General features: G+C 43.9%; 1 protein-coding gene across 6 annotated transcripts in view; it reads right to left on the reverse strand.

Annotated features, from left to right (window-relative positions):
* LOC143161202 (serine/threonine-protein kinase TNNI3K) overlaps positions 1–14,475 on the reverse strand; it is a 101,587-nt gene that overhangs the window by 35,733 nt on the left and 51,379 nt on the right. For all 6 annotated transcript variants that reach the window (XM_076339931.1, XM_076339932.1, XM_076339930.1 and 3 more), the window contains 2 exons: positions 2,043–2,095; positions 582–634 (listed from right to left, as the gene is read on the reverse strand). In XM_076339931.1, coding sequence (XP_076196046.1) covers positions 582–634; positions 2,043–2,095 — 106 coding nt within the window. The remainder of the gene's footprint in view (positions 1–581; positions 635–2,042; positions 2,096–14,475) is intronic.

Below are 14,475 nucleotides of genomic sequence, written 5' to 3' on the forward strand. Positions count from 1 at the left end.
CGAGTGCATATTACAACTTGTTAAAAAGATGATTGCCAAACCCTGGTTTTAGCATCACCTATCCTATTCCACATTTAGTCATTATGATGATGCAAACGTTCATGACCATGGAGTGACACACAGAATGCATCTGGACTAAAACTTATGAAGACAACAATACTGTCTTGTAAAGCTAACTCTCTGTGAGCAATAGGCTTGTAATGGAGAAAAGAACTCTGAAAGAAAATCAGTGTCAAATAACTAATTCCCTATTAGAAATAGGAACCACCTCCCAGCAACACGTGTATGTGAGCCGGGAAGGGTGGATTAAAAAAATGACACTTTACTAAGGATTTGGGGGGCAATAGAGCTCCAAAGACAACCTTATAATGCATTATTTTCTGTTGCAGATATTATATATTCACTCATCTCTGCTATTAAAGAGGTTTAAAGGAAAAAAAACCACAAAGAAATATTAAGACAGATAAAATACTATACCAGTTTATCTTTTCCAACAAAAATATTTCCAATGTCATTTTCTCCTAAACTGAGTTTGCCTCTATGTTTTATACTAATTATGTGGAACAAAACAAGAAACAAACCCCAGGCTGTTTTGTCATATTGTCTTCATCCAGGGACTGCAAAAATCTAGATTCTGAAACATACAGAACAAAAAAAAAAAAATTACTGTCAAGCCAATACAGACACCCACCTCATTATACAAAAGTCTTGGTAAAAAGTGGTGGTTTGTTTGGTTTTTTTTAAATAACTCTGGGGTTTTGAGAGTCCAGGAGAACTGTGAAAGCTGGTTTTCAACAAGGATGTGTACAGACAATGAGGCTTCTGAAACCTGCATGCTAAATTCAGCACTGGCATAAATCTACAAAGCTCCATCGACATTAATAGCGGTTTACAGCAGCTGAGGATCCAGCTCAGAATTTGTGACCTCATGGTTATTTGTACTGGTTAATATAACTGTATCTAGATTTACAACAGTCACTGAGCCCTGCATTAAAATGCAATCCCACAGAAGCCTGTCAGTCTTATTTAACGTCAGAAAAGCAGCCCGCCTAAAAATGACAAGATCTTGCATGAATATAGTGAACATGGTATATGCTACATTTTGTGATACATAAATAAGTCCCCAAGCAGGACTTAGATGCCTTTGACATATCAGAAAAAGACACGTAAGCGTGCATCTGTATGAATAAGAGTACTGTCAGCAATGCCCCAGACAAGCAGCTGCTCCCATGTGGTCCAAGCCTTGTGCTATCTCCTTGCTTCAGCAGGCTGGGTAACAACAGGTCTGGGTCAGCACTGGGTCCCTCACAGATATGGTCGTGCTGCCACCACCCTCCTCCTATATTAAGCTGATGTTCATGCATCTCTACTGATCACATCTGTGGTGATATTGCACAGTGACAATGGGCATGTCTTAAATCAAGTAGTTCCTGAGGAGTTAGGTCAAACCCAGCTCCCTAAACTCCACCTTTGCACCAACAAGAATGCATTCTGATGGAGCTTGACTGATAAACACCAAGACAATGCACGAAATACAGATTCATAAGGTATAGCCTGGTCTAATTTTGAACACAAAGTTACTAAGGTCCATAACTGAAATAACAAGCTACATTCTGCTCTTTTAACTAAAATGAAAGAAACCTGTCCTATTGCCATGAGGCTTGGCTGCCAACAGTCAGACTTGCACAATAACATCATCCTCAGATCCTGAGCACTTGCCATGAAAGAGGAGGGCACATCTTCTACGACAGGAATTTTCACTCAATTTCTTCCTCTAACCTACTGCTAGAACTTACTCAAACTGAGATGCATCCATCTCACTATCATCTGGGCTTCCTTCTCAGATAAACAGTGGGGTACTCCACAGCACCTGCTAACTTAGATGAGACAAAAAATAGGGGTATTCTCATCCCTAAAAGCCTTTTGTGTCCTCTCATAATAACAAAATGAAGAGCAATCTCCTCAGCGTTTTCTTAGTCAGCACATGTTTAGTTTTAGAGAATTTGAGGTTAATTTATAAATGTTTCATAAAAACTCCTTACCTCCAAAATCAGCAACAACTGCATGACCATCCTCATACAGGAGAATATTGTGACTGGGGGGGGGAAAAAATGTTATTATAGGCAACTGTTTAATAGTGTCTTAAAGGTGGTGAAAATTTTACAGTTTTTGGTTCATAGCTAAACTCTTGAGGAGTTCAAATCATCTGCTTAAGTAGATAAATGTCTATAGATAAACGACTTTTATCTACATCTCATATTTGTTGTTGTAAAGTACACATTAACTCTGAGAGGGCAAACCCAATAGCTTCAGAAATAAGAATGTCAGTTTCTAATCAATACTAGAGCAAAACAATCTCTGTAATTAGTTATGGATCAAGTATAGCAGCTTTGTTCATTATGTGCACTGAATCGCAGTGATGAAGTGAAAAAAAAGATGATATTTGAATATAAACACAGTGATGGCCTTTAAATAAAATTACATCAACTGATTCTTTTCTCTTTTAGGGGTTACATAAGTGTAAATTCATAGTGGCAATTTCTAATTTATGCCTATGTATAGAAGGGAAGGAACAGATCTGAAGAGTCCGTATAGAATGGATCACTAGAAGCCATAAGAAATCCATTAAGCTGGGGAAAAAAAAAAGATGACACAATGGTAAGTCCTATTTAATTTAATAACCACACTTAATAATGCAAATGTTACTTTCATGAGACAAAGGTACTTTATTTCTTAAAATATCTCCATTTGTTTATGAAAAGAAGACGTCATTCATCCTGTAGCTTATCTCAGCGTCTAGGATGAAAGCTTCTCCCTGCTCGCACTAATGGAGATTTGCCAGTCGCTAGAGGTAAGATTTCAGTCCTGCCCTCCATTCGTGTTCCAGTTCTACAGTGTCCCTTTTTATAACGCCTTTGAGAGCTAGCAGAGTACAACTGATAATGTGTGCTAAGTTACTTTGGACCTGAACTGAGCCTCGGGTAAAGTGCCAGATTTCCATTTGCTTAATAAGTCAGGAGCACTTAGTGATTTTTTACTGTTTCACCTTATTGTCTGTGAAATGTATATTCCTTGTCATTGTTTGATGGGCATAATCGCAAGCATAAAGTATTGTTCATTATTGGACATCAAAAGAACCACATTTTGCATTTGTCCTTAAAAATTATACTTGCAAAAATTACAGTGCATTTTGACTGTGGTAGTGGATCCTCTTTGTTGCATCTCTTTCCGAAGCTCTCTAGGCAAACTGGTCCATACGATGAAATTAGCATCCCGGGAGACTGGTGGTTGCAACTATGAACGGCAGCAGGGAAGGATTTGGGGAGATGGGTGGTGCCCTGTGGAGAGCGGAGCCCACGCTTCTCAGGACTGTGGCTGGAGCTGTGGTTTAACCAAGCAGGATTTCGCAGACAGGAACGCTTCCGAGAAATGCTGGAGTTACCGTGTGAGGGCTGCAGAGCTGACCTGTGTCTGTTCCCTGCCCCTGCTCACCCTGCCTCCAGGTGCTACAGCTAGAACTGCCTGTGCACCGTGGAAAATGCCCCGGATTTCAGGTGTACTGCAGCCGGGGTGAGGCTCACGTTCACGTCTTCTAACTGAACTGCAGACAGCAAGAAATCCCAGGAAAATGTGATATCCATGTTAGACATATATGTTAGATTTTTATTTCAATATAAAGTCTTCATCTTTGCCCCAGGTAGTTTCTGGAGTTAGGAAGAAAGGAATAAATGCAGAAAAATTCTTGTTTGGTCAGCACATGTATGGGGCAATCTCTGTCAGGACATCTAGAGATCAGAGAAATCATTTATCAAAGACAATTACTTGTACTGACACCTATCAAAGTGTTTTGATTTCTGTGAAATCTTTGAAACCATAGCAACTGCAGGGCTCAGTGAATGTAAAGGATTGGATAACCAGGACTTTACCTTAGATTGTCAGCAGAGATATTTGGAGGCTTAAAGTTAAATCTACTGGATTTGTCCTAAAACTACTAGAACCAAAGAGGTGAATTGTGGGATTTGTGTGGTGGTTTAAACCCATTTATTGAAGGTAATGTGAAGAAAATTCAGCTTTATTTACATATTATTTGTTCAAAGACAGTGAGGGATATGGATAACATCTGGGAGGAAATCTAACCCTATGCATGTATCCTTTCTATTAATTAGAGGATTTAAAAAAATAAGCTTCCAAGTATGAACAAAACAACTACACAAAGATTTCAACGTAAGACTATAAATATTTCTTATCCATTTTATAAAGGTGTCATCTTGTGAGCAGGTCGGCAGGAGAGCTGCAAACCAAACCAAACCAAACCGAACCAAACCAAACCAAATCAAAATAGAGTATTTCTAACACTGAAACTGTGAAAAGGAAGATAGTCAGATTAGGTAAGAAGCAAATGGGCATTTATTGCACATTTTCACATTGATAGCTTCAAATAAGAGAAAAAAGTAACATTACCCTTGGAAAACAATGAATTCTCATTTGGGGGCACTTTATCCTTGAACTTGGACTGAACAGATAAAAGACTAGATGAAACAAGTGAGAAAAGTATCAACTCCTGAATTCTGGAGGTTTCGAGTAGATCAAATGTAAGTGAACAAGAGAGGAGTTCTCAGCCTTGCAAGCAAAATATAATAATAATAATAACCTGAACTAATTAGCCCTCCTTAGGGGCAGGAGTAAGTCTTCTGGGCAGACTGCCATGACAGCACACCAATGTTTTTAGCTCAGGATTGGTATTCTCATGCAGGAGTATGGATATGTGTTTGGGATAGCTGTACCAGCTCACCTGCAACTAGCTCAGGAATCTTTCACATGGGGTTGGCATTTGGAAATGCCTTCTGTTGACTTGAAAATTAATGTTTGAAACAATATGTGCTGCTAGGGAATAAAATATTGAGGGTGAGTCTCCATAAACTTTACTGCTTAAGCAGAATGGAAATAAGAAGAATGGAAATAAGAAGAATGGTGGGGTGACTCTCATGACTGGAGTGCTGCAATGGATGGCTATAGACTCTTCAGAAGGGACAGGCGAGGAAGGAGAGGCGGTGGGGTGGCCCTGTATGTTAGGGAGTGTTTTGATTGTATAGAGCTCAACGATTGTGATGATGGTACGGTTGAGTGTCTATGGGTAAGGATGAGGGGGAAGGCCAACGAGGCAGATATCCTGCTGGGAGTCTGTTATAGACCACCCAACCAGGATGAAGAGGCAGATGAAGCATTCTATAAGTGGCTGGCAGAAGTCTCTCAATCGCTAGCCCTTGTTCTCGTGGGGGACTTCAACTTCCCGGACATCTGCTGGAAATACAACACGGCAGAGAGGAAGCAGTCTAGGAGGTTCCTGGAGTGTGTGGAAGACAACTTCCTGACACAGCTGGTAAGTGAGCCTACCAGGGGAGGTGCCTCGCTCGACCTGCTGCTTACAAACAGAGAAGGACTGGTGGAAGATGTGGTGGTCGGAGGCCATCTTGGGCTTAGCGACCATGAAATGATAGAATTCTCGCTTCTTGGTGAAGTAAGGAGGGGGGCCAGCAAAACCACAACCATGGACTTCCGGAGGGCGGACTTTGGCCTGTTCAGGACGTTGGTTGAGAGAGTCCCTTGGGAGACAGTCCTGAAGGGCAAAGGGGTCCAGGAAGGCTGGACAATCTTCAAGAAGGAAGTCTTAAAGGCGCAGGAGCAGGCTGTCCCTGTACGCCGTAAGAAGAACGGGCGGGGAAGACGACTGGCCTGGCTGAGCGGGGAGCTCTTGCTGGGACTCAGGAAAAAAAGGAGAGTTTACCGCTTGTGGAAGAAGGGGCAGGCGACTCAAGAAGAGTACAGGGATCTCGTTAGGTCGTGCAGAGAAGAAATGAGAAAGGCAAAAGCCCAGCTAGAACGCAATCTGGCCGCTGTCATTAAAGACAACAAAAAAAGTTTTTACAAATAGATTAATGACAAGAAGAGAGCCAAGGAGAATCTCCATCCTTTATTGGATGCAGGGGGGAACATTGTCACTGAGGATGAGGAAAAGGCTGAGGTACTCAATGCTTTCTTTGCCTCAGTCTTTAACAGGCAGAGCAGTTATCCTCAGGGTACTCGGCCCCCCGAGCTGGAAGACAGGGACGGCGAGCAGGATGAACCCCCCGTAATCCAAGAGGAAGCAGTCAATGACCTGCTATGCCACCTGGACACTCACAAGTCTATGGGGCCGGATGGGATCCACCCGAGAGTGCTGAGGGAGCTGGCGGAGGTGCTCGCCAAGCTGCTCTCCATCATTTATCAGCAGTCCTGGTTAACGGGGGAGGTCCCGGAAGACTGGAGGCTTGCCAATGTGACGCCCATCTACAAGAAGGGCCGGAAGGAGGATCCGGGGAACTACAGGCCTGTCAGCCTGACCTCGGTGCCGGGGAAGATTATGGAGCGGTTCATCTTGAGGGCGCTCACAAGGCATGAGCGGGACAACCAGGGGATCCGGCCTAGCCAGCACAGGTTCATGAGAGGCAGGTCCTGCTTGACCAACCTGATCTCCTTCTATGACCAGGTGACCCGCCTAGTGGATGGGGGAAAGGCTGTGGATGTGGTCTACCTGGACTTCAGCAAGGCCTTTGACACCGTCTCCCACAGCATTCTCCTAGAGAAGCTGGCGGCTCACGGCTTAGACAGGTGTACTCTGCGCTGGGTCAAAAACTGGCTGGACGTCCGGGCCCAGAGAGTTGTGGTGAATGGAGTTACATCCAGTTGGCGGCCGATCATGAGCGGTGTTCCCCAGGGCTCAGTACTGGGGCCGGTCTTGTTTAATATCTTTATTGATGATCTGGATGAGGGGATTGAGTGCACCCTCAGTAAGTTTGCAGACGACACCAAGCTGGGCGGGAGTGTTGATCTGCTTGAGGGTAGGAAGGCTCTGCAGAGGGACCTGGGCAGGCTGGATCGATGGGCCGAGGCCAACTGTATGAGATTCAACAAGGCCAAGTGCCGGGTCCTGCACTTTGGCCACAACAACCCCATGCAGCGCTACAGGCTTGGGGAAGAGTGGCTGGAAAGCTGCCTGTCGGAAAAGGACCCGGGGGTGTTGGTGGACAGCCGGCTGAACATGAGCCGGCAGTGTGCCCAGGCGGCCAAGAAGGCCAATGGCATCCTGGCCTGTATCAGAACTAGTGTGGCCAGCAGGAGTAGGGAAGTGATCGTGCCCCTGTACTCGGCACTGGTGAGGCCGCACCTCGAATACTGTGTTCAGTTTTGGGCCCCTCACTACAAGAAGGACGTTGAGGTGCTGGAGCGTGTCCAGAGAAGGGCAACGAGGCTGGTGAGGGGTCTGGAGAACAAGTCTTATGAGGAGCGGCTGAGGGAACTGGGCTTGTTTAGCCTGGAGAAAAGGAGGCTGAGGGGAGACCTCATCGCTCTCTACAACTCCCTGAAAGGAGGTTGTAGCGAGGTGGGAGTTGGTCTTTTCTCCGAAGTAACAAGTGATAGGACGAGAGGAAATGGCCTCAAGTTGCGCCAGGGGAGGTTTAGATTGGATGTAAGGAAAAATTTCTTTACTGAAAGAGTGGTGAAACATTGGAACAGGCTGCCCAGGGAAGTGGTTGAGTCCCCATCCCTGGAGGTATTTAAAAGACGAGTAGATGAGGCGCTTAGGGACATGGTTTAGTGGGCATGGTGGTGTTGGGTTGACGGTTGGACTCGATGATCTTAGAGGTCTTTTCCAACCTCAATGATTCTATGATTCTATGATTCTAAGAAGAAATTCTGCCTGTGTAGGAACTTATGGTGGGAAAACCCCATCCCTATGTATTTGGCATTTCCAGGGAGACTTCAATTCAACTAATATATCAGGGGACTTGGAACCAGTCCCAGGATGAACGGGTCTCTGTCTATACATACATCGACAGTTGGAGAATATCAGCATATAAAGCTGTGGTGCTATTCCAACCCATGCGGTGGGGAAGCAGATACACGAGCTGTGCTCCAAGGTGGCTGGCATTTACAATGAGTACCCAGCTTATGTTTTCAATGAGGAGGAAAGAATTTCTTTCTCAGAGCAATATATAGAGCTTAAAACAAGGGCTCCTCTAAAGTCGCTGCAATTATGGCACCTTGATTGAAACTCATGGCTCAAAAGCCTCACTTCTCCAGCATCACCTGGCAGTTGGATGGCCACTGCCTATAGAAAGGTAGTCTGGATTTCTGAGGTTGAGACCCCTGTCGAGAGGAAGGGCTTTGGAGGAAGTGAGTGTGCCAGCACGTGTAGCACAAACATCAGCTCCATCGAAGGAGGAGAAACAGAGCTGGGCTGAATTTTATCCACATTTAAGAGCAGAGCTTCTGAGACTCTGCAGACTGCATTCAAGTTAGAAACAGTGTTGTAAAGATGCCCGTATGTACAGTCCATAGCACACATCGGGGACACTTTGGATTCTCTGCCTGTCCAGGCACTGCTGAACTCTCTCTTCTCTGAGAATTTAATTTTCTTTTCATTTATTAATGATGATGTCTAACCCTAAAAGAAGACGACACTGTATTTTCCCTGAAGCTATCAACGTACTACCGATACGTAACCAAGTGACTTCCAAGCTCTTGGCTCTGTCTCCCTGATGAACGTTGTACAGGAAAAGATTCAGAGCTATAGGACAGCTGGAACTTACTTCCCTCCAAAAAGGGTAAGGTAAAACTCTTGTTCAGAGATATCTCATTCCTTAATAGTTACTAAAAGGATATTGCCAAGAACCCAAATAGCTGTAATCTCTTGTCTCTGCCATACCCCATAGTTTGAGAGTAAACAAATAGCCATCAAATTAAGCACACATCAGTTTATAACAAACTAAACTTAACCTTTCCAGCTCTGCCTCAGCTCTTAGTCATAATTTTTCAATTTCATTAAGAAAAAAACCCCAAACTGAAAAAAATAGAAATGAGATTTCATTTCTTAAGTAAATAGCAATTGATAGCAACTGAAATTTACAGAAGAGTTTCAAAGTGAATGTCTAATTACTGACAGGTTTTTATGTCATCTTTATCTCTATAGTATACCTCTTCTGTCACTATTTCTGTTTCTAAGAGAAACGTGTGAGAATTGCACAAATGATTTTCTATAACCATGTGACAGAACGGACAGCACTCTGCTGCATCATTTTTAAGATCACATTTACAGGAGAGAGTAGACCCAGTTCTCCACTGCTTTTCACAGGAGGAGCAACAAAGACTGACCTTCACATGCCTCTGACCAGCTGCAGGGCTCACCCTCGGCCATAACCCCCCTGCAGCGAGCAGCAGAGGCGCGATCGCCCCCTCCTCTTCCCTGCCGCAGCCTTGGGGCTGCCCCAGGCTTGTGGGGCAGAAGCGCTGGGCAGGGCAGCCCCCAGCTGTGCTGGAGTGCTGCTGCTGGCTTTCTAGAGCTAGCCAAGTGGCTTAAAGGCATTTGGCTCACAAGCAAACTCCTTTCAAAAGCTCTGTAAGGTCATGAAGAAAGCCAGTCGCAAACATAGATACATACATAAAGAAAAGTAATCAAGAAATGAGAACTGAGTGCTTAGGAGCTCTGCAGTACTTTCGCTGAGGACTTGTGTAATTTCAGATGCTTCTTTCTTCCTCTCCAAGCGGTGAGACATTCAGGTAAAGTCATCACGATTCAATGCACACTGGGTTTAAGTGGCAGTCCCTCTGAACTCATGAATCCTCAGCCACCAGTACCTGTCCCCCGCACCCCCAGCTCCATGCGGCTGTGGGGAGTGAGCTGCAGCACCCGGAGGAGCACACACAGCTGCCGGATCTGTCCCTCCACCCACCCGAGCAGTTCCCCGGCAGCATTTTCCCTCTTTTTGTCTCTGTGAGGAGTGCCACAGGCAGCTGGACAAAACATGGCTGCTGGCTGGGGTGGGCTGAAGCCAACGCCTGAGGCTGAGGACTGAAATAACCTCCTGCCATCTGATAGTGGCTACGCTTTGCCCTTGTTCGCACAGCCAGCCAGAGCTGCCTGGGCAGCCAGGAAGTGTTGGGGGGAATGTGTCCCCACACAGGGGGGATATACATCGGGCAAAATCTGGCTTCTAGCCATCCAGAAGCACTGGCGTAGCACTCCCGACGAGAGTCCTGGCATTTGACATAAGCGGTAGCTGGGCAATAGGGCAGTGAAGTACACAGAAAAACGATGTCACCGCCCTGCCACTTTCTGCCTAACTTCTGAATGACCCAACCTCCTGCCAGCTACCTCCGGTTCCTGATCTCTCTGGAGGCAGAGGCCAGATGTGAAGGATGGGGTTCTGAGTCAGGGTGACCACTAAGGTGAGTTCCTGTCTGAATGAAGAAGGAGTCTCAGGAAGGCAAGGGGACAGACAAGGTTTGATTCAGTTCATTTGGGGTGGTGTGAAGCTGCACCGCTTGCACCTGCAAGCACTGTACCTCACCGCTGGAGACGATCCCAGGCTGACAGGATGGGGAAGCAGCACGAACCTATTTCTCACAGTGCATTCAAGAGGCTGCAACAGCACAACCTGCTTCCTGCGTGCTCACCAGCGTGTACGCATTGGCTTCCAGGGTGGTTAATACATGGGGACGGAGCTGGGCACCTCTGAAGTGCAGTCATATGTGTTGCTCTAGTTTGAGCAAAGAAGTCTAGGGAGTCTGGCTGGGTCTGCAGCGAACTCTGCTCACTGGTGGAGCAGACTGCAGAAGGTGAATCCTGTGCCATTATTCCAGAGAGTTTTATGTGCCACTCACCAGTGAAACAAGATTTGCTAAGCATTAATTTCCTGAAAAATTAAGAAAAGGAACACTAAAATACACAAACATGATTGGCCATAATGGGAATTCTGGTTTTCATTTTAGCTGAGGGAGTATTTGTATTGATAATCTTTGCACTGCCTACTCTTTGCTTCACCAAGCAATCCAGTTCCCACCACCGTTCATCCCGCTCTGTCCTCTACAGTCTTGCCCCAGTCGAGAAACCTGACCACTAATGAGATCTGGAGGTGAGGATTGTGTCTTTGAGCACAGACACGTCTTGCTTCGGCTGCATGTCTATTAGCTTAGGAAGCATTTTGACTTCTGAAGGTCGGCAGTAGGGCAGGGTAATTCTTGGCAGTGTTTCTGCTTGTTTCTGAGCTCAGATCTAAGGGGCACATTGCAGCCCACTCGCTGCTTTCCCAAATGAGCCTGGCGGGGCTTGTTTGCCAGAGTCCGAACCTCTGGCAAAACAGCTTGATGTAGCACTTAATAGCTAGCAAGTAACTTTATTTGGAAGCTTCAGATAGCTTCTTTCGGTGGTAGCAGTGTTAAGAAACAGTTACCTCATTGGTATTCCTATTTCAGCAGTTTGTAGCTCAGTAGCAAATGTAAATCTGGGCTGAGCTGTGATTTGCCAAAGGCCAGCCACATGAAGAGAAGTTAAACAAAAATCTACCACTTCTTATTTCTACTCCTGGCCTGCCTATGATATACATAAATATACCTGTTGGTCGTGATGGTGGCATAATCAATGTTAATATATAACTTCAGAACCACAGAATTATTGATCATTTTAATTAATGTAATGCAACTAACTAATATTAATTATTTACTCAGTCAGGGTTTTTCCTCCAGAATAAGTTTGCCAAGAGAAATGACAGAAGCCAATTTACAATGTGACATTTAAAACAAGACTAGAAGAGGATTTCAGAAAAAGACAACAGGGAACAAATCTGCAATGGCCTTTAGGGACTACAGCATTGATCCGACCTGAACTCCCACGTAACACAGGACATTCGACTCCCTTAAATTCTTGCTTCAGGGTAAGAATTGTGGCTGAACCAGATCATATGTTTTGGAAAAAGAAGACGTGTTCCTCATTGGTGAGACAGTTACTTTGCTCTGACACTGAAGGAGCCAAAAGGCTGTTTGACTGTACTGGCATAATCTTCTAAACGGTTATGACATAACCCACACTACCAAAATGTAGCCCTCTCTGGAAGGCTTTTAGCTTGCATGTGCCCAGCGCATGCATTAAATTTGTAACGCATAATAAATCTGCAACTGACATGTCACCACAATGATCTACAAAACAAAATTCCTCTAGTCAACTGTGGTCAGAAAGTCAAAAAAGCTCATGCAGAATACGTACACAGTCCTTCAGGCAATCTTCTACCTACACCTATTTTATAAAGACTCCAGACGTTTTGCATCATCTTCTCAAACCCCGTTATCTCAACACAACTACCTAAGAAGAACACAGCAGCACAAGAATGACAAGAAGTTCAAGGACTTCTTGCTGATTTTCTGCTACTCACTCAGATTTATCCATAAGATGCATATGCATAAGTGTTAGAATTATTAACAAAAGGACACTGGGATGGAGGCATTTGCAGAAAATTAGTAATATAGAAACAGAGACTAGGTTAATGTCCCCCAAAAATTAAGCCTCAAAGGTCTTGGAAATAAACTCATTTATGAGAGCCGGTTTGGACATAAGCCCAGGTATTTCTGGAAATTTTCAAGATTGCAACTTTTGATTTTGTCCTGAATTAAGATGGAAAGCAGACATTTCATAATGTGCTGTGCAAAGAAAATGACTTTTTTCCCCTGTAAGTAACTAAATAACCTGACTGACGTGTCCCATTCTGAATTTATCCTCTAAGCTGGCCTGCATTATAAGTTACGATAAATCCTAGGAGCCTACATTCCTCAACTATCAAACAGCTGCATGTAAAAAGGAAAATTTTAATAATTCCCCAGGAGAGTTTCCACAAACTTCATGCCTTACTGAAAAAAACCCAAACCCATAACTTCTCTGATATATATATGAAAATACTTCAGATAGATAGAAAGTTTCCAGTCAGCCCTACCAAGGTTTATATGAGACTGGTCGCTAGAGGGGGATGCAATGCACAGTTTGTAAGCATGCTACATTATCTCTGCATTTTCTTTCATTGTGGGTCTCTGTGATATGGATCAATTATACCCTTTGGAAACACTCGTTTTAGCTTAAATGCACATGTTAATTCTGGAGAGATAATTCAAATTAGATTTACTTTGCCAAAAGTACAGAGGAAAAGAGCAAACAGTTACAAAGCATGGGAAATGTTGGAGTCGATAATACTTCCTTTTGCCGACTCTGTTATCTTACATAGCACTACAAATTAAGATAGTTTTGTATGTTTCTTGTGCTTGTCAATACGTTGTGGAACTAAACCATTTGGGAGTAACAGGCTTTATCAGGTCTACATCCCTTTTTTAATCTTACTTTATGTTTTATGTGCCCAATCCGTATGGACCAAAAAAGGAATAAGAAAGACAGAAAAAAAGGAGAGATCCCTTTTCCCCTCTCACAGTCTTTTAATCCCCAGTGAATGGCAGTGAGCATTAAATCAAATCAGTTTCTTTGACATTCTTGGTTACACCTCTCAAGACAGACACGTTCTCTGGCCATTTAGGAGACACTACTGGTTTTACAAGCACTGTGACACTGCAAATGTGGCTTAGTGAATCTTCAAAACCTTGATCTTGAAAATCTACCTTTCTCCTAATACCAGTCCCCATTTCATGGCTTTTGACTGGGCTGTGGAACTTGAAATTAAAGCTGTTGGCAGCAGTCCTTCCTCTTCCGTGGTACTTCTTTACGGAGGGATAGAGAAGCAAAGGATTGAAGCTCTGTCAATCAAAATGACCAAAATTGCATCTAGTCCAAAACGTCTTCTCTTGTGTGTTTTGTAAGGGGCTCAGTCTAATCTACTGGTAGGTTTTGCCATATGAAATGAAATATTCTTCTGCCAAAGATTTGAAGCCAGGTTTGAAGCCAGCTTTTTATACTATTACTAGATTTCATACAGGCATTTCATTTTGAAGTCAGTCCAACTTTGGGGAAGGTTTTGGACTAGATGATCTTGGAGGTCCCTCCCAACTTAACTATTCCATGATTTTATTAACCATAGCTTTCCAGTGGCCTCCCTTTAATCTCTCAGCATGCAAGCAGCTCTTTATGCAACAAACTACATCATCCCTACAAACTAGGGATTTGCTAAGGGAATTCATTAATTCCCCAAGCATTGATTAAACACCTATATGCATATTTATACACATACGGGCTTTTCCTTCTGTGGATCCATAAATGCCTTTCAAATGCACTTATTTCCTGCTCCTCTTCTTCATACTATATTGACTATACAAAACGATGTGTCATTTTACTGCAATGCCAACACATTTGACAGCATATAGTTATCAGAACTGAAGTGTTCCCTCCTGATACACAAATGAAATTTAGCTACTCATGCTCAGAACTGGCTATAGAAAGACTCTCCTTTTCATGCCAGTGTAGCAAATATGAGCACTTTTGCAGAAGGTAGCTAACCAACAACAAAGAATCAGCTTCTCTCTCTCGGTTCTGCAGGCTGGAAATGCCAGGCCAGTGATTTCAGAGTTTTTTCTCAAAACTGAAAGGATGCATTCAGTGTAATAGAATCTTGGTGCAGTCTGTGCACTACTGCTTGAGATATTCCATAACCATAGTTTTCTTATGCACCA

The sequence above is a fragment of the Aptenodytes patagonicus genome, chromosome 5 (assembly GCF_965638725.1).
Source record: "Aptenodytes patagonicus chromosome 5, bAptPat1.pri.cur, whole genome shotgun sequence".
NCBI classification, from domain to species: Eukaryota; Metazoa; Chordata; class Aves; order Sphenisciformes; family Spheniscidae; genus Aptenodytes; species Aptenodytes patagonicus.